At 47.9% G+C, this 26,868-nt stretch overlaps 1 protein-coding gene across 1 annotated transcript in view; it reads left to right on the top strand.

The window, feature by feature from the left end:
* Window positions 1–5,047: 5,047 nt before the first annotated feature.
* Window positions 5,048–26,868, top strand: part of MYOM3 (myomesin 3) — a 47,685-nt gene continuing 25,864 nt past the window's right edge. Inside the window, exons 1-13 of the mRNA XM_035120310.3 lie at window positions 5,048–5,183; window positions 5,741–5,815; window positions 7,232–7,391; window positions 10,293–10,450; window positions 11,012–11,107; window positions 11,745–11,833; window positions 13,359–13,403; window positions 15,211–15,351; window positions 15,872–16,033; window positions 16,846–16,987; window positions 17,077–17,276; window positions 18,049–18,105; window positions 19,452–19,579. Of these exons, the coding sequence (XP_034976201.3) occupies window positions 5,077–5,183; window positions 5,741–5,815; window positions 7,232–7,391; window positions 10,293–10,450; window positions 11,012–11,107; window positions 11,745–11,833; window positions 13,359–13,403; window positions 15,211–15,351; window positions 15,872–16,033; window positions 16,846–16,987; window positions 17,077–17,276; window positions 18,049–18,105; window positions 19,452–19,579 (1,560 nt within the window). The 5' untranslated portion in view covers window positions 5,048–5,076. The remainder of the gene's footprint in view (window positions 5,184–5,740; window positions 5,816–7,231; window positions 7,392–10,292; window positions 10,451–11,011; window positions 11,108–11,744; window positions 11,834–13,358; window positions 13,404–15,210; window positions 15,352–15,871; window positions 16,034–16,845; window positions 16,988–17,076; window positions 17,277–18,048; window positions 18,106–19,451; window positions 19,580–26,868) is intronic.

Raw genomic sequence — 26,868 nt, 5'->3', positions numbered from 1 at the left:
CTCTTCCTGCCACAAGTTCACCCCGTGAACACCATGCCCCCATCGTGGGTGTGTCCACAGTTATCAACTGCAGCCAAGGGGGAGAAGGAGGCAGAAAAATGTCCTGGCCTGGCCCTGCTCACAGTGATCAGCCAGGTGCCTGCGGGAAGCCTGCAAGTAGGATTCAAGCACAAGAACATTCTCCCCAGCACCTGGTATTCAGAGGCATACTGTGTCCAACGGTCAATAAAACCCTGCTTTGCACATAAGCATTGTGCAAGCAATCAGGATGAATGTTCAATAAACAGGTAATCTGGAGGAGCCCTGCTCTCTCCCCCCCCCGCCTTGATTCGCCTCTAACACACAGAGCACGAATCCACAGATTTGTTCATTGGCTAAAATTTGTGCAAATAAGTCTTTCTGGGAGCCCAAACAGAAGAAATCCGTAAATTCTGGGCCTGGAAAATCAGCCTGCAGCTTTTCTTCCTTGTTCTGCTTTGACAATGGCCATGAATACTTCTGACCTAGAAAAGTGATCTTGCTTTACCCGTGCAGAGAGCTGTTTGAGGATCATAAATCCTAGATAGTTCTCTCCATTGTCATTGAAATGACATGAGATAATGCTATATTTAAGGCTGCAAGGGTGGGCAGTTTACCCTTGGACACATTCTTCCCAGGACAGTCATTCTTAATGCCATCAAGCGGGGGAAGGCATCCTTCCTTTGTCCTTTATCTCTCTTCTTCAAGACTAGGACCCTTGCCAACCTGCTCTCTGATTTTTCTCTACACTGGGATAGCAAAGTCAAGATTTAGAAGATTCCCCCCACTTCAGGGAAGGTATGTGATTCCTGCTGGCTGCCCCAAACTTGTATCTTGCTTTAAAGATTGCTTGTGATTCTTGTCGTATGAAAGACTAGCTGATTTTCATTGTTGCTGCTATTCTTATATCTTGTTTCACAAGAATTCTTCTGCTCCGTTTTAAATTTAATATAAGTTTAATTTAGCATGGAAGGGAAATGTGGTTCCTCCATTTTTGAACTAAAAAGAATGCTCTGCTCTTTTATTTAGCTCAGATCTCTTTGATTATTGTGATTTATCATTTCTGTCATACTTCACACATCTTACACCGAAACCACCCTGTGAAGCAACGGAGTGTTGTGGATCATAGGGCAGCATCACCAATCCTAGTTTTACAATCCCAGTTTGCAGCGCATGTGCCAACTCTAATTTGCTGATCAGATGAAAGGGCACACTATGGAACTGGATGTCTTGATTGGCAAGAGAGGGCAGGAGCAATGGGGACAATTGTGCACCAGATTCAGCACCAGATTCAGCCAACGTGGTGCACTAACAAAAGCTAGGACAAGGACCCCTGCTAGAAGAATGGGGCTCTCCTCCCGCTCTGCTTCCCCCACCCCAAATCTGCTCTGGGTGGTAAGAACCACCAAAACAGTACGTGGGGAGGAGAAGTGCTTGAGCTGATGGAAAGACCATATTAGCAGGGCATTGAATCGCACCCCAAGACTACTCAGTCGCAAGATACTAAACCATGGCTGCCCAAAATGGCTGAACCACCTCTGCGGCTTCCCAGAGGCTGCAACAAGTGTCATGGACAAAGAGTGTTTCCATTGGTGCTTCCATCTCAAAACCCACTAAATTTATTAACTTCCCCACCTTGTCTCTCCTCACTTGCCTCCAAGGATAGCAAACCCCCAATTTGAGTGTATAGCCAAAGTATTTATCGAAAAGGAATGACTGGAGGAGGAGCGAAGCAGCTACAATTTCCACTTCAGGGTCTGCACATCTGTTTGCTTGCTCTCATACCCTCCAACATTTCAGGAGGGCAAAGCGAGACATATGCCCTACCTTTCCTCCCACCCAATCTTCCTGCTCCTCCCCATCCGTCCAATCTCCATGCTCCTTCTCCCACCTGATCTTTGCACTCTTCCTGGCCCCCACCTGCCCGATCTTCATGCTGCTTCTCTCCCCCCCCCATCACCCGCCCACCTCTCATTGCTCCAAAACCTCAGCCAGGACCCAGTGTTCTCCTTTATTTGTCAGTATGACAGTACAATGTATGAACAATGGTCCACAGCATGTAAGCACCTTCAGAGTTGCTGCACCACACTGTTTCGTCTTTAATGCCTCTAACTCAACGGCAACAGCAATGTTTCAAGTGGCCACAGCTAAGGTCAGCAACACCCACCTACTGTACTGCTAGCCAATGAAAAGAGGAGTTTGCTCTGACTGAGCACCAGCTTCTGCCATTGGCGACGCAAAAGGAGAGTTGTGGTGCTAAAGAAGGTGTAGGGGGCTTTAAAAAAAATCTAATGGAGGCAAAAGTAAGAGAATATATTTCAGCTCTGTTTTTTTGGTGCTGCACTCTGATGTGAGCCAACTGACTCGCACCACAGCGCGGAACCAAAAACTACACGTCTTTTTGTCCCAAATGGGACATCCAAGATTGGTATCAGAAGTCAGGAAGGCTTCTGTTAATCCAGGATGTCCTGCTTAAAATGGGACAATTGCATAGTATGCGCTAAGCCATGATTTGGCTTAGCATTGTGTGCCAATACAGACAAGGGAGGCATTTAAAAGAAAACTTAATGAATATGCCCTTTCTGAAATAATAGGGGAAATAAAACACAGCCATTCCTTCTCCAAATTTTCCAGTGCAGTTCTCCAACCAAGTGATGTGTACAAAAATGTAAGTACTTGGGTAAGGTGTGCATAGAAATCAGGAGCAGCACATCCCATTGCACTGCTTGTGGCCAATTGGAAAGTGCCACACTGCCACTGCCGCTGCCACCTTGGGGGTTTCCATTGCTTGAGATGGTGGCCTCGCCCGTCCTAATGGCTGGGCAGGCCCTGACAGAAATGCATAAATTGGTGAAAATATGATGCATAAAAGGTTCCGTTAGTGGGGAAATGCTTTGCAAAAATGTATATATATATTAGGCAAATTTTAATATTAGGAGAAATTTGCACTAAAATGCTGATGACTTTTCATGGTGACTTCTAAAAGAAAGATTGCATACTGTTGAAGAAACGTGAAGGACTGAACTTAAGACTGGGAGGAGGGGGAAGAAACAAAAATTGTCAGACCCTCGTCATCCCTCTCCACACAGAATTAGCCTCTCCTGTATGTATGCATGCATGTAGGTAGGGAGGTAGGTATTTACGGGGTGACTCTTGTTACAAATCAGTGGAGCATACTGCATGTTCTCAGCTTCTGAACTTCTTGTTCTTGTTAAATCATCTAGCAATGTATACCAGAGTACAGCAAATCCTTCAAGATGAAGGCATTTGTTTTTGAGTACGTCAAGAGGACTTGCTCATGAGTATATTGCTGGAGTCCCAGAAATGGCATCATCGAATGCCCTCCCACTTGGTGCCTGGCAACAGCCTCTCCCCTTCCAGTTTTTAAAATTGTTGACTCTTTACTGGTGGCTGTTTAGGGAAGTGCCTGATATGGGGCGGGGAGGCGGGTGTCTTTTGCCTGCTTCTTTGGTCTGTGTTTTGTTTTGGTGGGTATATAGGTGATTGCCTGTTTCGTGGGCGGCAACATTCTTTCTTTAGTGAACATGAATTTTGTGGAGCCCGCAATAGCTCCTTAGTACTATATATTTAAAGCTGCATCATATCACTTTAAACCTTTGTGATTTCCCCCAAAGAATTCTGGCCACTATAGTTTATTAACATAAGAACGCAAACAGCACCTAAGTGGATCAGTCCAATGGCCTACCTAGTCTAGCATCCTGTTCTCACAGGTGACTCTGGGATTAAGCATGGCAAGATTTATGAGACGACCCCTGGTCTCCTCACAAAGCTATAATTCTCAGGGTGGTTTAACAGTTAATGCATACACTTTTGCTATTGCTATATAATAACAACAGGTAGGTGTGTGTGTGTGTGTGTGTCCCCACATTGCACTCCCTTTTCGCAGAAGTTATTTTGAAGATACCTGCACATTTTACCCCATAACTTTATTTCTAGGAGGGCTAGAGACTGATGTCTTTTTTAAAAAAATGAAAGCTCAGAGTCTGGGGAACTTGCCCAGCAGCTCCAATATAACCCTTCAAGGGCACTGGGTTGGTGGCCCCAGTGCTAGGTGTTACAGATATCAGGTTACACACCTGGGATTCTGGGCTAAAGAAGCAATAACCTCATTTTTTATAATGTAAAGTCTAAATAATATCTTAATGAAATCTAAATAAAGTCTATAATGTAATACTAAAGAATACTAATTTATTTATATCCATTTCACAGCTGCTAAGTGTTATTTTCATCCCGAATTTAAGACAATTGCCTTTCCACTTGCTGCAGTTCTGATACTTCCTCTTGCCTGAGCTCTGTTTATGCAAGAGTGATGGGAACACATGCACAGTTAAGTCTGAGTGTTTTGTGTTCACTGCAACAGTTTAACACATGGGCTATTTTAAAACCCGTTACTTGCATTCAAGCGTAAACAATTTATTAAAAGTATTAGCCTCAGATGTTCTAATTAAAACAGAAAATGCATCTTCCAAACAGAACTTGAGACACACAATAAAACCATCATGCCAAACACACAAAAAAACCTATTTAAATCCAGTGAGTTAAATGGGAGTTTCATTTTTGCAGATTTGGAGACTGTGTTGTCTAACAAGTATTTTGAGTGATTTCTGAGATAATTCACCTGAATAATTTATCTTGGTTTTAGCATATCTAGGTGGGGCTTATTGTCTGTTTGGTTGTAAATTGCTTTGGGTTATCCTGGGCAAGATAAAGCAAATAACTAATTAACTGAATGAATGAATGAATTAGTGTATGTCTTCTTCAACAGAGATGAATTCGTCAATTTTCAGTTCTCTCGGTTTCTCATTTTTTTCTAAGCAAGTGCTTCACATTTTCCACATCATTTTCCATTTTATTTTCTAATGTTCTCATAAAAATACACCAGCATTTTAGTCTGAATTTTTCCATACATACAAATGTCTCAATGCAATTTTGCCTAATATTTAAATAAGGTGCATTTTTGTCTGTTATTTTCATGAACGTTTGATTTTACTGTTTCTGACAGGAAATTTCCCCCCCCCCCCCCCAGAAGTGTCCATAATGGAAATCCGAAGCTTTTCCCACCACAGGGAAGAGGAGCAAAAGGAGGAGAGCCACAGAAATCTACAAATGAGCTCTAGAACAAGGAAGGCAAAGTTCAGGACCAGGTTAGCCAAGGGATGAATGAAATCACAAAACCCAGTGCTCCGAAGAGTGTTTTTTCATTGTGTGTGTGTGTGTGCGCGTGCGCGCACGTGCTAACAGTGAATGCCACAATTTTAGATAATGTAAACTGTTTGTGATAAATTTTGTGAATTCACGAAAACCAAGAGTGAAGCTTTGGAAGATTCACAAAATTAATTAGGGATTGCTAGCATTCCCGTGAGAATGTCACTAAAGTTTGGATATTCAGCATATCATATGAGCAGAGTTGCAATTTGTAATGCCAGGATTCTGGATTTAAAATTGGACAAATGGGAAACTGAGAGAACCTGAAATTGACATGATTCACTCATCCCTAACTGAGTATAGTGCTGTATTTGAGTATAGTGTTGTATTTAGAAACAGGCTGGGGTTTTTTGGGTACCTCTAGTCCATGTGAAACATTTTGTTTTTGAACTTGTCCCGTTATACTGTATATCTCCCTCGCTGGACCTTGTAGTACTTTCTTTGGTATTCATGAAATCTTTCATTTCTATCGGCTTTCTTAACCTTGGGGCAACAGTGAAGAAGAAGAGGGCTTCACACGTTTGGATTGGTCCATAGCATCCGCACTTGCATTGACATCGGAAGAATCATGGTAGGTCCAGTGGCTTACTAGAGCAAACTTTTTCATAAAGTCTGTCTGCTGTGTGAATGTGAACTGATACCACCAGCAAACCTTTGGACATGTTAATTTTCTGGAGCCAGACCTATGTGCATAAGAAGATAGTCATGTGATGCCCTCCAGATGTTGTTCAGCTCCAAAACTCCCTAGTTATTGGCTATGCTGTCAATAATAATAATAATAATAATAATAATAATAATATATTATTTATACCCGCCCATCTGGCTGGGCTTCCCCTGCCACTCTGGGCGGCTTCCAACAAACATTAAAATACATCAAATATCACAGATTAAAAACTTCCCTAAACAGGACTGCCTTTAGGTATTTTCTAAATGTCAGGTAGTTGTTTATCTCTCTGACCTCTGATGGGAGGGTGTTCCACAGGGCGGGTGCCACTACCGAGAAGGTCCTCTGCCTGGTTCCCTGTAGCTTTGCTTCTCGCAGTGAGGGAACCGCCAGAAGGCCCTCGGCGCTGGACCTCAGTGTCCGGGCAGAACGATGGGGGTGGAGATGCTCCTTCAGGTATACTGGACCGAGGCCGTTTAGGGCTTTAAAGGTCAGCACCAACACTTTGAATTGTGCTCGGAAACGTACTGGGAGCCAATGTAGGTCTCTTAGAAACGGTGTTATGTGGTCTCGACGGCTGCTCCCAGTCACCAGTCTAGCTGCCGCATTCTGGATTAGTTGTAGTTTCCGGGTCACCTTCAAAGGTAGCCCCACATAGAGCGCATTGCAGTAATACAAGCGGGAGATAACTAGAGCATGCACTACTCTGGTGAGACAGTCCGCAGGCAGGTAGGGTCTCAGCCTGCGTACCAGATGGAGCTGATAGACAGCTGCTCTGGACACAGAATTAACCTGCGCCTCCATGGACAGCTGAGAGTCCAAAATGACTCCCAGGCTGTGCACCTGGTCTTTCAGGGGTACAGTTACCCCGTTTAGGACCAGGGAGTCCTGCCCGCCTCCTGTCCCCCACAAACAGTACTTCTGTCTTGTCAGGATTCAATCTCAATCTGTTAGCCGCCTAATGTGCATTGAGAGTCCAAAAGTATCTGGAGGGCACCATACTGGCTGCCCGCCATCTAGAGCCCTTCTCATAGGTTAAGAACATAAGAGCCTACTGGATCAGGCCAATGGCCCATTTAGTCAAGCCTCCTGTTCTCACAGCAGCTAACCAAATGCTTCTGGTAAACTGGCAAGCAGAACATGAGGACAAGAACCATCTCCGCTCCTGTGGCTTCCAGCAACTGGTATTTGGAAGCATTATTGCCTCTGATTGTAGAGACAGAGAGAATGCAAAAGGATAGATATTGCTAGCTTGGGCAAAACCCGAACCCTGCAAGAGGACATGGAAATCTGGGTGCTATATATTTTATGCTTTGTCCCCAGGGAAACGAAAATGAGGCAGAAGGCTACTGTTTTGGAGCTAGAGAAAAGAGGACAGAAGAGAGTTCGTTTTGGGAACGAAATGGAGAAACTGGAGAAAACGGTCATTTGGAACTGCCGGGCCTTGCGTGTGAGAGCTGACAAGAAAGCCCTGCGGAGGAAGGTAAGGGGAGGAGAAGCTTCACGGCAGGGGCGGAGGAAGGGGTGCGGCAGGGGCGGGCCGCCCCAGGTGTCACCACTGAGGGGGCGACAAAATGTCGGGCGGCACTCACCGTGGGGCCTGCAATGCGCCCGAGCAACACGTCTCTCCTAGAAGTGACATGATGGCTTGGGCACCTGCAGGCTCCGCACTGCCCCAAACAGTCCGCCCACTGCTTCCCCCTCAGCTGTAGGGCGGCTGAGTGGCAGGAGGCAGGCAGACTCCTCGGAGGCCCCGCCAAGCATCCTGCCCCAGCTGGCCTTGTCCTGTGGATGGCCGACCCCGACCCCAGGCGCCTGTTCAGCTTGCTTCAAGGGAGTTGTTTGAGAGTCGGAGTCAGCAGCATCAGCAGAGGCAAAGTTCATTGGGCAGATACAAACTTTCAGTGAAACTGCCATGTAGCATTGCAACTCACATCCATCCACCAGCTTGGGGCCAGTCTGGAAGCTTGCAAATTGCACCACCAAGAATAGCCTCAAGGCTGCAGCTTTGTGGAGGAGGAATGTCTGGCTCTGCGCACATGTGGATACTTCTGGCAGTGATTTCTGCCAGAGCAACAGATTAAAGTTATGTATGTGTTAGATGGGATAAGAGGAGGGACAGAGCTGCATAGTTTGCAAAAAGAGAGTCTGACTGTTGCATGTAGATACTCTGTTGTTATAGCAAGTGGGTTAACAACCAGCGGGTAAAATAACCAAGCCAGTAAAGAATCTCAGTGTTCTTCGACATCTCCTGGTTAGTTCCGAGTCTTGAAGCCCCTTCAGCCCTGTAATAAACGGCGGCTACTACTTTGCTCCTCCCAGCCTATCTCCTGACTTGGGCAGATGGTGGGAAACACACAACTCTGCATGTCTCTTGTGAAGAGTAGTCAAAACAATCTCAGTACCGGTAGTTCGCTACCACCACCCTTTCTTGCTCACACCTGGCCAGAGAGTCTAAAAGGGATAGCTCTCCACCTTGTTACTAGGGTGCAAGCCACTGGCTACTCCTCATGAAGCAGGCAGAAATCCAACTGGTTTGGTTTCTTTACTCAAACCCAGGCACACTCACTGGTGCAGCCTAACATTCAGTATGTGACTAATTGGTTAAGGTACTGGACTAGTTGCCCCACCCTGGACAAGCACTCCAGATCCAAACAATATTCCTTTTCAAGGATTTATTTAAAAGGTGTAAAACATACAACTTAAAATAGCGGTGCACATTTCTTATAAGGTTACAGATATAGAAAATAATAAAACTAAGCATACAAGTTGCTCTAACTAAGAATACATACGTACATGGCAGTATAGATCATATTTTTGCAAAGCAGTCAGAAGGCAGAGCCCATGGGCCCCCCTTCCCCTCTTACAGCTTCATACTGGCAGAAGCTCTGGCAGAATTGCAAGATAGCAAAGTGTGAAGCTCTAACCTTAGGCTTCCATCTTTATCCCCGAAAGGTACCAGGTGGGGTTGCGTGATCCCACCAATGAGAACATCGCATCAAGTAACTTTTACCAATTGCCTTAGATAGAACCCATTTATTCTCAACTGTCTTAACTTTATTCCCTAATTGTATATTGGCAGGTGGTAAAGACATTTCCCTCATTCCTTCTCAATTCAATAGAGGGCGAGTCGACCTCAGGTGGAAGGGATTCTCTAATTGGCCTTTCATCCACCCTCCCTTCACATGCCACAAGGAAATAGATATCACCTGGGTCTTCTTCCGCCAAAGGCAATTAACACATTCCTTTGCAAACAGCTAACTGGGGTGCAGAGAGAGACACGGCCAGGGTTGTTAAAGACACAGACTGCCTTACTGTCTCTCCCAGCTTACATTGCTTCAACCAAGGATTCAGAGTTGTCCATACTACAATTCCCATACCATGTTCCCTGACAAGCCCCATATGCACTATACATTTATAGCAGTTTCATCTGACTTTAAACAATCATGGCTTTCCCCAAAGAATATTGGGAACTGTAGTTTAAGGGTGCTGAGAGTTGTTAGGGGACCACCATTACCCCACACAGAGCCACCAGAGAAGATGAATTTACTGTTAAACCATTCCAACCATTGTACCTCTGTGAAACAGTACGTTATAAGATAAAGAAACGTGTTGGATTTCCAAAATTGTGGACATGCTACTTCCATACAGTGGCCACTTATACATCTCCAAAAAGGAGGGGGTTGCTCTCCACTAACATTTACTTGGAGTAGATCCACTGAAATTAATGGACCCAAATTAGCAATGACCATTAATTTCAATAGGTCAACTCTGAGTAAAAGTTAGTTGGATCCAACCCAGGAGGACACGTATTTACATATACGGATTTGTAAGTATAGATGCTAATTTATATGATTTAAATAGAAATACTGTGACAGGTAAGCTGCATGTCAAACATCTTCCTGTAAATCCTTTGTTCATATCCCACACTTTTCAATGGATTTTCCCGACACTTTCCTAGCTACAAAGGTATATATATTTGGATTTAGTGCACCAAGGCGGCAGAACATTTAAACCCATCTTACCTACACAAACTTAAAATTTACAGTATGCTCCCGAATGCCTCCCACGAAAGGCTGACAGTCTGGAGGCAAACTTAAGCTTCCTGGGAGAGCTGTTCTATGAGATACTGCGCCTTCACAGGCTTGACTCTCTGTCTGAAACCTTTGAGAGCTGCTGCCAGTCAGTGTACACAATACTGAGCTAGGTGGTCTAATAGTCTGACTCCATATAAGGCAGCTTCCAATGTTCCAGAAAGAGCCTGCCTGATCATTCTGTAGCAGAAAACAGAAGGGTGTTAAGAGTTGCCTGCTCCATTCCTGCAAGTGTATTTATAGAACACTAAGATAAAAGGTTTTTAAGCTGTTTGTGGTCCTTGTCCTAGGCTGAAGCAAAGGCAAAGTTAGAAAAGGAGGTCATGGAGCTGCTTTCTTGCCGACCACCCATGTTCTGGATCCCTCTCCGGGCTCACGCAGTCTGGGAAAGAATGAGCGTCAAACTGGAATGTACAGTTCTGGCCTCTCCTCTGCCAGAGGTGACTTGGTGAGTGGGCAGTGATGGAAGAATTCAGTTTCAAGAACCCCCTGCAATTAGGGCTGCGGGTGGGAAATTTGATTCAGACTGCGTTGAAAGGTGACCCTGCTAACTCCCCCCCCCCCTTTTGAAGCAATATCAAAGGGAAACACAGCCATCCTTTTGACATTCACACTTCTCTGAAAATTGAAATGAAGTTCTCCAGCCAAGTAAAGTGTATGAAGATGTATCTACTTGGTTAAAGTGTGGATACAAATGCATTTATTATTGAAAATAACACAAAGTGCATTATATTAGGAGAGATGGCTTGCAAAAAATGTTTATTTAAAAAAACTGCATACAGAAATATGTTTCTTAGAGGAAATTGGCACTAAAATGCTGTCAAATTATCATGAGGACTTCTTTCCGTTTCTTAGAAAATCACAAATTGTTGGGGAAACATGGAGCACTGAATTTAAGATTGGCAAAACGAGAAACTTAGATAACCAAAATTTACAGATTCACACATCCTTTCCTGCAATCTGGCCTTGCTGCTTCTTTTCATGTATGTGTTTATTTGCACCTGACTAGGTATAAAAATGGAGTTCGGATTGACCCTCGTCTGGCTCCAGCGGGGAAATATACGATGAAGAATGAGTTTGGAATGCTGACTTTGGACATCAGCAGGTAACGGATTGGCATGAAAGCAAGGAAAAGCCAGATTGTGATTTATCTTTATTGAAACATCAGGTGCCATTTCTCCTCCGAGCTCTCTGCAGAATGTCTTAATAGTCCAACCACAGGTATTAAAAATAAGCACACACTTGTATATTAGGAATCGGGGCTTCCGGACTGAAAGCTGTGTGGCACCCCAACACTTTCAAGAGACTGCGACCCTCCCAGCCTCTTTGTCTATTATCCCTTGAGACTCTCCCTAGGCCATGCCCCAAGCCCCAATCCCACCCCCTCCCTGACCCTCCTCTTCATCCTACACAAGTGCTTTTGCCTAGCTGGAATGGGTCCTTGAAGTACAATGATGTCTCTTATTTCCTGGTTGAAGGATGAAGGTGTGTGTATGTGTATAGGTGTACTTTTCACTTTTGTGCAGCTAGAATCACGTCAATTGCTCCGCCCACCTTTGCCTCTGGCCCCACCCACCACTTGGATGTGGGTCACAGAAAGTTCCCCTCAAGAGATTGCAGCCCTCTGGCTGAAAAAGGCGCCCCATTCCTGCCCTTGGACTCTGGTCTGGCACTCATTGCTGTTGTGGCCTCTTGGGGGCCCCTCAGGGCCAGGTGCTTTTAGCTTCCGCTCTTTCTTTCAGGTGCTCCTTGGACGATTCTGCCGAATACAGTGTAGAAGTGAAAAATGCTTATGGCGAAGCCTACTCATTTGCCACAGTGCTCGTCAGGAGTAAGTGGACGGGGGCAAGGGGAAGTGATTTTCTTTTCTCTCTAAAATGCTTTAGGACTCTCTCAGGAATCTTACTTGCAGCTTCCTCATTGCAAAATGGTTGGTGTTTGTACATAATGCAAACCCAGAGTCGTTCGCAGCTGGACCTAACAGTCAGGGGTACCTTTACCTTTTTTACCTAGGCAATATAATTGAGTTATGCATATTTGTTTTTAAAAGTTTTGCTGATGTTTGTGTTTCAGAGAAATTTTTATTTTGACCTTGTTTCATTGATAATTTAATTTTTGTTCTAAATTCTCCGACTTAGAAGCCACCTTGGCAAGTAAGCAGTATATAAATTAATAAACCATCATCATAATTATAAAACAAAATATTTGTTCAGGAGCCTGAAGAAGTTCCTTGCAGTAAAAATGAAAAATTACCTTTGCATTACCATGTGATGCAAAATTACCTTAATCTGCTGTTATAGCAACGACCCATTGTAGCAGAAGCAACGTATAATTTCATCATCCACAATGTTTACCAGATTGTTTCCCATGTTTATTTTGGTTCAGGCCCCATCTCTTCCATTATGGATCCCTGTAACCCACTGGGATTTTCCTATGGTGGTATAGAGGAGATTTTCCTCTGCAGCTATGAGGCCGAGACAGTAAGATCTGTGAGTTACCTCTAAGCACATTGTGGATACATAGGGCCTCTTTCTAGGGCAGCCTTCTGGTGCTGTCCAGATGTTCTGGACTACAGCTCCCATGATCCCTGGGCATTGCCCATGCTATCTGGAGCTGATGGGAGTTGTAGTCCAAAGAATTTGAATAGAACAGAACAGAATAGAATAGAATAGAATAGAATAGAATAGAATATATCTTTATTGTCATTGTCCCCTTGTGGGAACAACGAAATTGAAGGGGAAAGTTGCTCTAGATATCTAATGTGAGTTAGCAGGCCTGCTACCTTCCAAGAGTGTCTGCCTTCACTTACGCTCTGCCTGTATACTTCAAAATAAACCAAACAATGCAGAATCCTCCAAGGCTTTAGCACCCTCTCACCCAAAGGAAACCCACCAGAACTGCTTCTGGAATTCTTCTAGCATAGGAAGCTGCCTTATTCCAAGTCAGCCTATGGATCCATCTAGCTCAGGATTGTTGCTGCAGCTCTCCAAGGTTTCAGACAGAGACTGGTCTTTCCCAGCCCTACCTGGAGAAACCAGAGAATTGAACCCAGCCCTTTTGCATGCAAAACTACTGAGCTATGACCTTGGGAGAATGGGGAACGTGAACACTACTTTGAAGGATCTGCTGATCAGCTCCTGGGCATTAGCATTTAGACTCTGAGAACTGAAATACAATTCTATAAACCAGGAACTGGGAACCAATGGCCCTCCAGTTGTTGCTGGATTCCAACTCCAGTCATCCCTTACTGTTGGTTGTGCTCACTAAGGATGACCAACAACTTCTGAAGGGCCACAGATTGTTCATCCCAGCTGTAAGTATATATAATGCCTATCTCACTTTTTCTTTTTTTGTAGAATATTATGGAAAGGAGTCTGGATTTGACTCAGAGATATATAAAAGTAAGTACAAAACTGTAGTTATTTTGTGGTTTTCCCTTTATTGGTTTAGCCTGGCATGTGACGTCATAGTACAGTTTGGGGCCATTTTGTTGCCCAGATGATGAGGTGGGAATGCTGGGGAGAAAGCAGTAGCGCAGGTAGCCAGGGGTGGAGGTCTGCAGTGTTTTATGTTGGCTGCTGTGCGTCAGGGGAGTTTGCGGGTGCCACTGTGGTTCCTCAGGGGGCTCAACAACTTCGGTTTCCCCAAAAAAGCTCAACATCTTTGGTCCGCCCCAGGCGCTGGCAGGGCTTGCTATGCCACTGGAAGGATGTCTAAATGGTGACTGGGAAGCAGGTCTATGTCTATTCTGTGGAGAGAGAGAGAAAGGATCCTGTTCCAAATAAGCCTTACTCCAGGAGTTGCCAACCTTTTAGGGCCTGTGGGCGCCTTTGGGATTTTTGAGAGTGTGTTGTGAGCACCAGTCGCAAAATGGCTGCCACAGGATTTGTGGCACAACACATTTGCCCACGGAGAGAACCTCTTTGTACTTGTTCCGAATGGAACAAGGAGGGTAGGTGCAAGCAAATCAGGATGAATGCCAGAAGCTACATAACCTCCCTGCAAACATACCAGAATGAATGTTCAATAAAGACTGCGCACTGTATAACCTCCAAGTAAGTGTTTTTGCAAGCAAATCAGGATAAGTGCTCAATAAACAAGTTGTCTGGAGGAACCCTAAAGTGGGTTTTTAAAAAAGCATAGCTGTGATTGGAGGAGGGTTTTTTATGGATGCCCAATAAAAATAATGAATGAGTCAATCACAGCAGTTCCACACTTTCCTTAAACTGGATGCAAAGAGCAGAGAATAGCTCCATGCACTGTCTTCTGCTTGTGAGCTTGGCTGTTTGTGGCAACTGAAAGCAGCAGATGTCAGAGATTTCCAACAGAAATGGAAAACCAGAGCAGAAAGTGTTACAATTCACATGTTCATTAGAAGTCAGGAATGGAAATGGTTGGGTTTTTTGATCTGCAAACACTATGTAAATAATTAGTTGTTTTCTCCATGTGTTTTACATTTCCCTTCCTCTCAAATGCATTTAAATTAATTAATTGCATCATTAATCACCTTAGTTTTGGCCATAGGAGATAGCGGGATGACCAAAGTTAGGTTTTAGCAGAAGCTGAACTGTAGCTGAATGGAAATAGCACTGATTGTGATGAACAGATCATCGAATCATAGAATTGTAGAGTTGGAAGGGACACCAAGGATCATCTGATCCAGGCGTCGGCAACGTTTTCTGCCCGTGGGCTGGAGGATTCCCACAGACTATCATCCGTGGGCCGGAGATGGGCCGCACAGGAGCAGAAGGGATTTCTGGTGCTGCGCTGCCCATGTCCCAAACACTGGAAATGGCTTCTGCACATGTCGCGGCTGCGCAGAAGCGATTTCCGGTGCTGGCTGCCCATTTCCAAAATGTCCGCAGCGCCAGAAATCGCTTCTGCGGCTGCATAGACGCGATTTTCGGCGCCACTTGGCAAGTCCCCGCGCCACGCCGGTTTACCGCAGTGCGGGGGGGGCTTGCCGAGCGGGCGGCTCGGTTCACCGGCAGCCCATGGGCCGGATAAACGGCCTCCATGGGCCAGAGGTTGCCGATGCCTGATCTAATCCAACCCCCTGCAATGCAGGAATGATGCCTACAGCTGTCCCTGGGTGGGCTCAAACCGCCAACCTTTTGGTTAACAGCCAGATGCACTGGATGGAAATTGCTATCTCCTTACATCTGCCAAGGCCAGATCCTATTACCCAACCTCATCTTCTCTTTTTAGAGTCACTCAGGGACCTGGAAGCTGACTTTGCTAGCACTTTGAGACCTGTCTTTTCTAGAGAGAAGGAGCCATTTACACTTCGCTGCACTTTTACATCAGACTTGCAGGAATACCAACGAGACATCCGCTGGTTCAGAGATGGTCTGTATTTGTAAAACCCACCACCACCCCAAAAAAACAACAACACCATCCACGACTATTGCCATTTGACAAGTATTAAGAAAATACTGGCCCAAGACATTTTGTTGTCTGGAGTGGGGCCCCAATACAGCCAACACTTCAGACCTGGATTGGAGTACCTTTTTCAGCCTGAGGGCCACATTCCTTTACAGGGAACTTTGGGGGGGCCACATGGCTCCTGATGCTACATACCTGGTACTAATTACAGGAAGATTTCTCTTGGGGGCAAGGGAGGAAAAGCACTTGGCTTCTCCCAAATTAATGCTAGAAGAAGGGATTAAATTAATTTGGGGACAAAATTCTTAAGAAAATTATCCAAGATTGAGAGTTTATGCAAGAATACCCTCTGCATTTAATTTTCCATTAACATTCCCAAATAGGCTGGAATTATTTCACATTCTGAAATTTTGCTACGTGTTAGCTCTGCTAGGAAGCCACCAACTAGGTAAGTCTTCAGTTACCATCTTTCTCTTGCACTCAGGTGAGTTGCTGAGAGATTCTGATCGCCGGCAAATAAAGTGTGAGGCCCAGGAGGCTTCCCTGACAGTCTCTTGTGCTTACAAAGAAGATGAAGGGTTTTACAGCATCCGCATACCGACACACCTTGGGTACAACGAGCAAAGAGCTTATGTGTTTGTTAGGGGTAGGTGCACTTGTTTGCTGCTGTTTGGTGACGGCATTGTTGTATAATTGTAATTTACAAAGGCCCTAAAATGTCAATGGTCTGTATGGAATTAAAAAGAACATAGGTCCTGCTTAGAGCCTTACAGTCTTTAGGGAAAAAGCGAAAGCAAAACCACAGGTCAGTGGTGAGGAACCTCTTGCCTACAGGCTTAGGTCCACCAGGTCTTCCCATTTCGCCCATGAGGCTGTTTGGGCAAAGCCACATGCACCAGCCCTACACCTGGTGTCATTTAGGATGCCAAGTGCAGGGCAGGTAAAGATGCATCTGGGCTGAAAGAGGGTTCGCAAGTGCCAGCCATCAGCTGATCAGTGGCACCTTCACAGCTCCTTGCATCGTCCTTAGTGAGTGCCAACAATCAGCTGATTGTCAGGGCTTCCAAAACTCTGTGCATAGTGCTTTGAGAGCCCTCCTGATCAGCTGATTGCCAGGGCTTCCATGCACAGCGCTATGCAAATCCCGACAACCAACTAATTGACAGGGTTTACAGAGCGTTGTGCAAAAACGAGTCACCGGTTGTCATTGTGAGATCGAGTGAATGGTCCCGCCTACTTTTCAAGCTGGGCCTGTGGGTGAGTGGGAGGAAATAAGGATCCAGCTCACTGGTCGGATTCAGTTCCACATACCTGCTGTAGATGAATTTTGTACAGTGCCTTCTCTAAAACATGACCGTGCTTTCAAGGGCCAGAAGATAAAACCTGGGAGCCATTCCAGCTTGTGGGCCAACGAGACCTACAGGAAACCATCTAAGCATGGCTTTTCCTTATCTTTAGATGCTGAAGCTGAAACTGCTGGAGCTCCTGGGTCACCCCTTAGCGTGCAATGCCATGATGTGAATAGAAACAGTCTCATACTTTCCTGGATTACTCCCAGTGATAATGGTGGAAGTCCTGTCATCGGCTATTACATTGAAAGGTCTGTCCTCAGAAGCTACAGATCTTGCAAAGATCTCTTTCTTTCCCAGACCATGTTGCACCTAAACTGTAAGGTCCTTCTTTTTCCAGGTGTGAAGCAGGCACAGACGAATGGGTATTATGCAACGAAAAACTCGTGAAAGCCTGCAGATCTCCTGTTTTAGGTCTCACTGAAGGGAAGACATACCAGTTCCGAGTGAAGGCCGTCAACCGTGCAGGCATCAGTAACCCATCGAAGGCCAGCGACCCAGTGACAATGATAGACCCAAATGACAGCAAAAGAGTCCTAAGTACTTAGTTGCTCCAAGACAATTGCTATTTTCGTAACATCCAAGGCAGCCTCCAAGATCATAAAATCCACCAGTAATCCCAAATAAAACAATATTAATGTTGGAAACACAGAACAATTACCCTGTGTCAGCAGACTACAAGAGCAATAGATCTGTGCGGGACCACTCAGAGTAATGTCACATGTCCTATCAAAAGTGGCTGGTGGGGGTAGTCATCTTCCCCCCCAAGAATGCCCCAGGCAATGGCACTATGTCACAACAGAGCATCATTCCCAGTGATCCATTCTGGAAGACATATGGGAATGTCACTGGTCTGCTTTGAAAGCAGCTCAGCAACATAGTTTTATTTTTCTCTTGTTTATGAAACAGAGAGGGCAGGCAAAATCCTCTTCTACTTATTTTCCACCTCGTCTTATTTGTAAGCCCCCCTGACAAAAATTAACACATTTTAAACAACTCCCTAAGATTATTGCCATACCCCAAAAGTGACTAGGAAAAAAATCTAGGCTGATTATTCTGGCCCAGCCTAAAACAAGAAGAACAAAAAGACTAGCAACTGCAACACTTTGCATACAAGAGTCCCCTGTAGTTCAAAATGGTGACAGTAAGGAAAGGGGAGGACTTCTCTCAACTTCAGGTCCCAGCCACAGCCCCTAGTCAAGCCAGGTAGCATCCTGACCATTCCCCGCCCCCAAACTCAATTTGTAATTCTTTTCATGATTTCCCCACTTGTCCCCATCTCTTTCTCTTTCTCTCTCTGCTCCCTGTCTAGATATCCCTTATGATGATGGAATGAGGACAATCACAGTTTCCAAAGATGAACTGGAACGTAAGTTCACATGTGACCTTTGTCCTTTTCCCCACCAATGATTAGTGTTGTGCCTGAGAAATTCTTTATATAACTAATAATCACTTAGGAGTTTAGCAGACTAGAAATGCCTAAATAACTATATATTGCTCAAAATGGAAGTGGCTCTGAATGGGCATTTCTGCTAAAGGTTCTCCGAAAAACATTTACTTCCCTTGATTTCTTTGTACTTTAAATACCTGAGGAGCCCTAGTTCCTAGAAGTGGGGTGTGTGGTCGGGTGACACTGCAGAGCTGCCCTCCCAACACCACCATCACTGTTGCTTAACTGGATGGTGCTGGAGGGGGGTGAGGGGGCTGCGTGAATGCACTTAGGGCCGGCCCATGCATGAGGAGCAGTGAGACAGCTGCCTCAGGCAGGAGATTCAGGCTTTAAGAAGTGGGCCGCTCACTGTCTCCTGCCACCTCCACCACCTACCACCACTGCCTTCTTTTACTCCCTCACCAAATTCAGCACACTGGGGCTGCCCTGGGCCACCTCCAGGTGCCTGAGGAGGGGCGCAGAGAAGGAGATGGTGGCTGCAGAGAAGGAGGAGGAGGTTCTACTGGGAGGTGGCATTTTCTGTTTTGCCTTGAGAGGTAAAACCTCCTGGGCTGGCCTTGGATGCAGCGATTGGACTTTAACCACTGCCCTATCCCTTCCATGTCTAGCAGCAATGCTGGCAGCAAAGTTGAGGTACCATTGCTGCTGTCTCCTTTGAAAAATATTGGGTGTTGGAGCAGAATGAAAATTATATCCATGGGGCCTGATCAGTGGTGGCTAGGGGTGGAAGGATCTGTTGATTTCATTTCTGCAACTCTCTCATTTTTCTTCAATTCAGTTCCATAAGTTTCTGCAGCAATTGCCAGGAGTTATTGTTTTTTTAAAAAAAAAATTTGCAGGTTTTCCTGAAAAATCTCCAGGATTTTAGTTTTAAATTTCTCCTATCTGCAGTTTTGACTGATGTGCACACTTTTGCAAGCAACTTCTCATATAATGCATTTTCACCAATTCTTTTACACACTTCCCCCCAATATATGCATTTTGCAAATATTTGGTTGGAGAATTCCATTGCAAAGTTCAGATAAGTGGTTTTTTTTAAATAAAAAAATCTGGCTGTGTTTCAGTTCTCGTAATGTTTCAGAAGTGCAAATTTGATAAATTTGGCTTCAAACATGAATTTCTATTTGTACTTCTCATCAGCTATTTTGGGGGCTGCTCCATCTGGCAGCTTTTATCCATCTGGCTGTTAATTGGTCTTCCTAGCAAACCCTTTTCTATTCCAAATTAAATTGCTGAAACGTTGGCTTGTTGTTTTTCTCCCACAGCCAAGATCAAAGTCCCTTTGCCACCCACCAACGTTCATGCCAGTGAGACCAGGGAAGAGTATGTGGTCCTCTCTTGGGATGAACCAGACCCTAGAGGCAAAGAGCCACTGAGTTACTATGTTGAAAAGGTAAGGAAAGGGCACAGAGAACATACAAGAAGCATCATCTGTTAGTTGCTAAGGATGCTGGAGAAGTCCATTGGAAATGGGAGTAGAAATTGCCGATGTTCCCTAATTCATCCCATGTCTGGAACGAATGCAATAAGTAGCACTGCTCTTGCATTTTCCAGCCTCAAAAAATACCTAACAATACATTATTTATGACTCCCCTGTCCACCCACCCACCCACAAGGATTATTGCATTTCCTTTGCACTGTATGTGAATGATGTGCAATAATATAATGGCAAAATGATTAATTAATTAATTAATTAATTGAATAACATTTCACCACAGTGGACAGCAATATGTCATTTTTGTTGGAGACTGAACTGCAGCAGAATGGAAACGGTGTTGCATCTGGCAAATACGGGACAGAACTGAAGTCAGTGCCATCCTACATTCCTGTTAGTTGCCTCCCATCCAGGCTATTTGCAATGCTCTCTGTGTGTGGCTGCCCTTGAAGACACTCTGAAGGCTGCAGCTAGCAAAGAAGGCAGTTGGTAGGAGGTTGAATGGGGCAGCCTGAAGGTACCATGTGTCACTGGCAGGGGCGTAGGAAGAGGGGGGCCATGGGAGCCTGCCGCCCCGGCAGCGCGATCCCGGTAGGGTGCCATCGTGGCTGCCTCCCTCTCCACACTGGCTGCCCCGCCCCAGAACACGCACCACGCCCCTCAGGGTGGCGCGCCCCACCCCCGGGACGCGCACCAGCCCCGCCCCCACCTACTCTCCGTCCCCGGTGCGGGAGCATGAAGCTCTGCCACTGGTCACTGGTCCCTGGTCCAAAAGCACTGCATTGGCTGCCAGTGAGCTACTCGGTCAAACAAAAGGTATTAGTACTAGCACATAAACCCCTAAATGTATTGGGACCCAAGTACCTAAAAGAGCACCTTCCCCAGTATCAGCCACCTACGATCAGCAGGAGAGGCTTTGTTAGTGGTCCCACTACTGGAGGCTGCCCTGTTGACATTTAATAATAATAATAATAATAATAATAATAATAATAATAACGCCCCGCCCATCTGGCTGGGTTTCCCCAGCCACTCTGGGTCACTTACAGCATATCTGAAAACATAATAAAAACATCAAGCATTAGAGGGCTGCCTTCAGATGTCTTCTAAAAGTTGTGTAATTCTGTATCTCCCTGATGGGTCCTTTTCAGTGGTGGCTCCCCATTTGCAGAATGGCCTCCCTCACTGTGAGGGACAGGGGATATCGCGAAGTCCCTCCCCTCCTGAGTTCAAGCCCATCCCCGAGCACAGGGGAAAGCAGAGAGAGTTCCGATGCCAGTGGGGAAGCAGGAAGTCGGGGCCGAGGCTCAGGCAAGGTAGAGGAGCCAGGGTCCCAGGTGGGACAGGAAGGGGCGAATAAGGGGGGGAGACCCATCCCCCCCAACTCCGGAATTACGCAGAAAGAGGAGGGGAAAGAGGATGGGTCTGCCAAAGCTTTTGTGTTGGAGAAAGACGCGCCAAAAGCCATTCGGAGGTTCTGAAACCGACTGACCACATCACTCCGTGTAAATAGCAATGACTTCAGCACTGTAAATACGCAGCACCAATAAAAGAATAAAATGCAGAGCTGCGTAGCGTCGTTACTCTGAAGTAGCCCACTCCGGCCACTGTGACAGCAACCTCCGAATCCTTTTTTGGGCTACTTTGGAGTTGCCGGGATGAGCGTGTCAGAGGCGGAGAGATGGCGGCAGATCGCGGAGCAAGCCCAGCAAGAACTGCAGCAGCTGTCGCTGCAGGCGCAGGGGGAATTGAAGGCAGCTAAAGAAGAGACTAAGAAGGTCCAGGACGACCGGCTACAACTTGCGGAACAGGTGAGAGCGCTACAGGAAAGAGAGCAGGAATTAAGGGCGGTGGCGGTAGACCTCCAAAACAAGCTGGATGCAGAGAAAAACAAGGCGGGAGGGGCACCCCAAGTCCAAGTGCTGCCAGGAAGGAGAGCCGGGACCCTAGTAAGCAAGTTCAATGGAGACCCGAGGGAATATCAGGGCTTTGAGACTGAGATTGTGTATGCTCTTGAGCTGCACCACGATGAGTTCCCTGATGATGAGCACCGGGTAGCGTTTATTGTGGAGCACCTTACCGGGGCAGCCAGGGAGTGGCTAAGACCGTTAATCGCAACAAAGAATCCTTGCATGAAGAATGTCAAACTTTTTCTAGAAGGTTTGAAAACGATGTATTCGTCCGATAGTCATATGGACCAGACTAAGGAGGAACTTCATAATTTACGCCAAGGAAATATGACAGTTCGCGCGTATTGGGCGAAATTCACCATGCTGGTGCACAGATTGGGGTGGGAACTAGAGTCACCCCCAATGCAAGCGGCGTTCTACTTGGGGTTGCATGAGGAGGTGAAGGATGAGCTCTCGAGAGGTCCAAAGCCCAGTAATATGGATCAGCTGAGCAAAGCGGCTCTGGCGGTGGGGGTGAGACAGGAATCCCGGTGGAGCGACAAGCAAGCAACGCGCGCAAAGCGGGCTTGGTTCCCACGGTCGCAGGAGAAGCCACTCCCCCAACAACCCTTTCAAGCCACGCCTGGGGCCAGCCAGGACCAGGAACCCATGCAGATTGATAGCGCGCGCGGGGGGGCTTTTCAAACCCCAGCGGCGCCAAGACGCAAGGAGGGAAGGGGTGGGAATTGCTTTCTCTGCAACTCCCCCCAGCATCTCGTCAGAGACTGCCCACATCGCAGGGAGTGGCAAGGAAAGGCGGGAACGGTTGTGCCCTCCCCCACTGACGCAGTACCACAGCAGGGAAACGGGAAAGCCTGGCTGCAGGAGACAAGGGGCAGCAGCCAGGCACAGTCAGCAGACAACAGCCCCAGCCCACCCACCCGCACAGAGAGAAGCAGAGCCAGCCCACCCCTCCCAGAGCAGGAGTGGTTCTAGAAGTGACGCTCACGCTCCCAAATGGCTATCCCCTGACGGTCCTCGCCCTAATTGACAGTGGGGCGTCAGCGAACTTCTTCTCGAGAAACTTTGCAGAAGAGCACCAGATCCAGCTTCTGCAGCTGGATTTTCCTCTGCACGTGGCAACCATTGACGGCAGAGAGCTGCTGGGAGGGGCCATCACTCATCAAACCCCCCCCCCATGAGAATGACGGTGGGAAGGCACTCAGAGACACTGACATTCAACGTCACCACCATCTCAGACCCCCCCATCGTCTTGGGCATGAGCTGGCTGGCGCGCCACGACCCCTCCATCAGTTGGCACCAGAGATGCATCACGTTTGGGTCGGACTTTTGTCTGGAACATTGCATGCAGCACCAACCAGGGGAGGGGCCTCCAATAGCCACGGTGGCCACCATGCACGTCAAAGGGGGTGAGGCGATACCCAAGCCGTACTGGGACCTGCAGGAGGTCTTCAGCGAAGCGGAGTCCGACCACCTACCCCCGCACAGGCCTTTTGACTGCCAGATCAACCTGGTGCCAGGGGCAACTATACCCCCAGCCAAGCTGTACGCCATGTCAGACCAGGAACTGGAGGATCTGCGCGCTTTCATCGACAAGAACCTCAAGCGGGGGTTCATCAGAGAAAGCAAGGCAGCAGGGGGCAGCCCGGTCTTCTGGGTGGACAAGAAAGACACGCAACAGCGCCGTCTTGTGGTGGATTTTAGACGGCTGAATTCAGTGACAGAGCCAGTGGCGTTCCCCATGCCCAGGGTGGATGATCTCCTGACAGCGGCACGCAGGGGCAAGATTTTCACCAAGCTAGACCTGAGGGGGGCGTACAACTTGATCAGGATCCGGGAAGGCGATGAATGGAAAACCACGATGTTCACGCCTCTGGGCTCTTTTGAATATCTGGTGATGCCCTTCGGGTTGCAAGGGGGCTCAGCATGCTTCCAGGCCTTCATGCACCACGTCCTGGGGTCCCTCCTCTTCAGGAAATGCTTGGTCTTCCTGGATGACATCCTTATCTATTCCGATGACCCAGTGCAGCATGTGAAAGATGTCAGGGAGGTGTTGCAGCGCCTGAAGGAGAACCACCTGTATGTGAAGCTGGAGAAGTGCAAGTTTCACACCAAGGAGGTGGACTTCCTGGGCTACAAGCTGTCAGACAAGGGGCTGGCGATGGACAAGGACAAGGTGCAGGCCATCCTGGACTGGCACAGCCCCAGGACGCGCAAAGATGCCCACTAGGCTTCGCCAACTTCTACAGGAAGTTCATCAAGAACTTCTCTCGCGTTACGGCTCCCATCACTGACTGCCTGAGAGGCAAGCAGAAGTTCAGGTGGACACCAGAGGCGCAAGCAGCGTTCGAAAGCCTCAAGAGGGTGTTCGCCTCAGACCAGAACCTGTTCCACGTGGTTCAGGACGCGCCCCTACGCGTGGAGACAGATGCTTCTGATAAAGCTGTGGGCGCCATTTTGTTGCAACTGGACGCCAACAGAGAGTGGAGACCCTGTGCCTTCTTCTCCAGGAAGTTGACCCAGCCAGAGCGAAACTACACGGTGTTTGATCGGGAACTTCTTGCGATCCACGCTGCGTTCCAGCACTGGAGACACTTCCTGGTGGGCGCCAAGCACCCCATCCAGGTGTGCACGGACCACAAAAACCTGGAGTTCTGGAGAACTGCCAGGGTGCTCAACCAGCGGCAGATACGGTGGGCAGAGTTCTTCGCGAACTTCAACTTCTCCATCCACTACATACCGGGGGAGCAAAACGTCAGGGCGGATGCCCTCTCCCGCAAACCGGAGTACATGGAGGAGGAGGCGCCACCGGCACCCAGGCACATTTTCCCCCCGTCAGCATGGTCCTGCGGAGCAGCAGTGGTGAGCGAGGCAGAACTCACAGCACTGACGGCAGCGGATGAATTTGCCAACCGCATCTTCAGAGAACTGAGAGGGGGGGGGAGCAGGCAAAAGACTTTGCAGCACGCAGGGGGCTGCTTTTCTACAAGGGTGCACTGTACCTGCCCACCACCCAGCTTAGACGTACGGTCCTCAAGCAGATGCACGACAACCCAACGGCGGGTCATTTTGGGAGGGACAAAACCGCTCACCTAGTCATGCGACACTTCTGGTGGCCAGGGGTGCGGGAAGATGTTCGAGACTATGTACGGGGCTGTGACACCTGCCAGCGGGCAAAGGTGGTCAGAGCACCGCCAGCAGGATTGCTGGAGCCCTTAGCCACACCACACAGGCCGTGGGAAGTGGTGTCCATGGACTTCATCACAGATCTGCCTTCTTCCAGGGGCAAGACCGCAGTGTTGGTGGTGGTGGACCTCATGTCCAAAATGTGCCACTTTATACCGTGTGCCAGGGCGGTCTCTGCAGAAGAGACAGCCAAACTGTTTGTTGACCACGTATTCCGACTGCATGGATTACCTTTAAGGGTTATTTCGGATCGTGGCCGCCAATTTGTTTCCAGGTTCTGGCGGCGGCTCATGAACCTCCTGCAGGTGGAGGTCAGCTTGTCGACGGCCAGACACCCGCAGACCAATGGACAGGCGGAGAGGGTCAACGCCATTCTGCAGCAGTACCTGAGATGCTACGTCAGCCAACGGCAAACGGACTGGGTGGATCGCCTGCCACTGGCAGAATTTGCCTACAACAATGCAGTGCACGTCTCCACAGGGGTGTCGCCCTTTAAGGCCAATTACGGGCGCGACCTCAGATCTTTCCCAGAGAGGGAGGGGGAGGAGGAGGAGGAGGGCCCACAGGCTGAGGATTGGGCAGAGGAACTGGAGACGGTGCACCAGCAGCTCAGAGAACACTTGGAGAGAGCCAAGGAAGCGTACAAGAAGGGGGCAGATCGCCACAGGCGACCGGGGGAGGTCATTAGGGTGGGGGACAAAGTTTGGTTGTCCTCGGAGGGCCTTCCCATCAGAGGGAGGTGCAAAAAGCTGGCGCCCAGAAGGTTGGGCCCCTTCACGGTCACGCAACAGGTCAACCCGGTGGCATACAGGCTGGCACTGCCAGAGGACATGAGGGTGCACCCAGTGTTTCATAGATCGCTGCTGTCGCCGTACAGGGAAAGTAGCAGGCTCCGAGGCAGCGAACAAACCCCTGAGGGAGGGGGGGAGAGGGAAGGCAGGGAGCAACTCAATGAGGCCACGGCCATCCTGGACTCAAGGTGGGGGGTGGGGGGCCTGGAGTACCTCATGGCATGGGAGGATGCTCCACCGTCGCAGAATGAATGGGTCCCAGCCACTCAGATACAGGAGGAATTCCTGGTAGAAGAATTTCACGCCCTCTTTCCCCATAGACCCAAGCCCTGGCACATGGAAAGGGAGGGGGAGGGGGAGGAAGCACGGGAGAGCAGTTCACCATGGCGCTGGGAAGCGGAGTTTGAGGAACCAGAGAACGAGGTATGGGTGTCACCGAGATCCACCCAGTCAGAGGAAGGAGCAGATTGGCAGAACATTTTTACCCCTACCAGCTCTGACGCCACGGACTTTTTGGGATTCCCGTCCTCCCAGGCGGAAGGGGGGGGCTCGCAGGACTGGGGGGAGGTGTTCACACCAACGGGCTCGGAAGGTACTGAGTTCTTAGGCTTCCAGTCGTCACCGACACCTGGGGGGGACCTGGGGAGGGGTGAAGGAGAGCTTGGGAGGGGGGTGGATGTGAGGGACAGGGGATATCGCGAAGTCCCTCCCCTCCTGAGTTCAAGCCCATCCCCGAGCACAGGGGAAAGCAGAGAGAGTTCCGATGCCAGTGGGGAAGCAGGAAGTCGGGGCCGAGGCTCAGGCAAGGTAGAGGAGCCAGGGTCCCAGGTGGGACAGGAAGGGGCGAATAAGGGGGGGAGACCCATCCCCCCAACTCCGGAATTACGCAGAAAGAGGAGGGGAAAGAGGATGGGTCTGCCAAAGCTTTTGTGTTGGAGAAAGACGCGCCAAAAGCCATTCGGAGGTTCTGAAACCGACTGACCACATCACTCCGTGTAAATAGCAATGACTTCAGCACTGTAAATACGCAGCACCAATAAAAGAATAAAATGCAGAGCTGCGTAGCGTCGTTACTCTGAAGTAGCCCACTCCGGCCACTGTGACACTCACTATTGACTTTCAGGAGAAATCTGAAAACCTTCCTGCTTGCCCAGGCAGCGGATGGCAGAAATGCACAGTTCCTGGCAACCCCGAGGTCACTGGTTGAGTCAATGTTTTTAGCTGTTTTTAGAATGTTTCAAATGTTTTATCATTATGGTGTCTGCTGCCCTGGGCTCATTCGGGAGGAAGAGTCATATATAAATCAAATAAACAACATTAACAATAATCCTTTATCCTTGTAGTGCTACTGTCTCTAGTTTAT

The sequence above is a fragment of the Zootoca vivipara genome, chromosome 6, assembly GCF_965207765.1.
Source record: "Zootoca vivipara chromosome 6, rZooViv2.hap1.1, whole genome shotgun sequence".
Classification (NCBI taxonomy): Eukaryota; Metazoa; Chordata; class Lepidosauria; order Squamata; family Lacertidae; genus Zootoca; species Zootoca vivipara.
The sequence above is the reverse complement of the archived record's forward strand: the minus strand, read 5'-3'. Positions and strand labels throughout refer to the sequence as shown.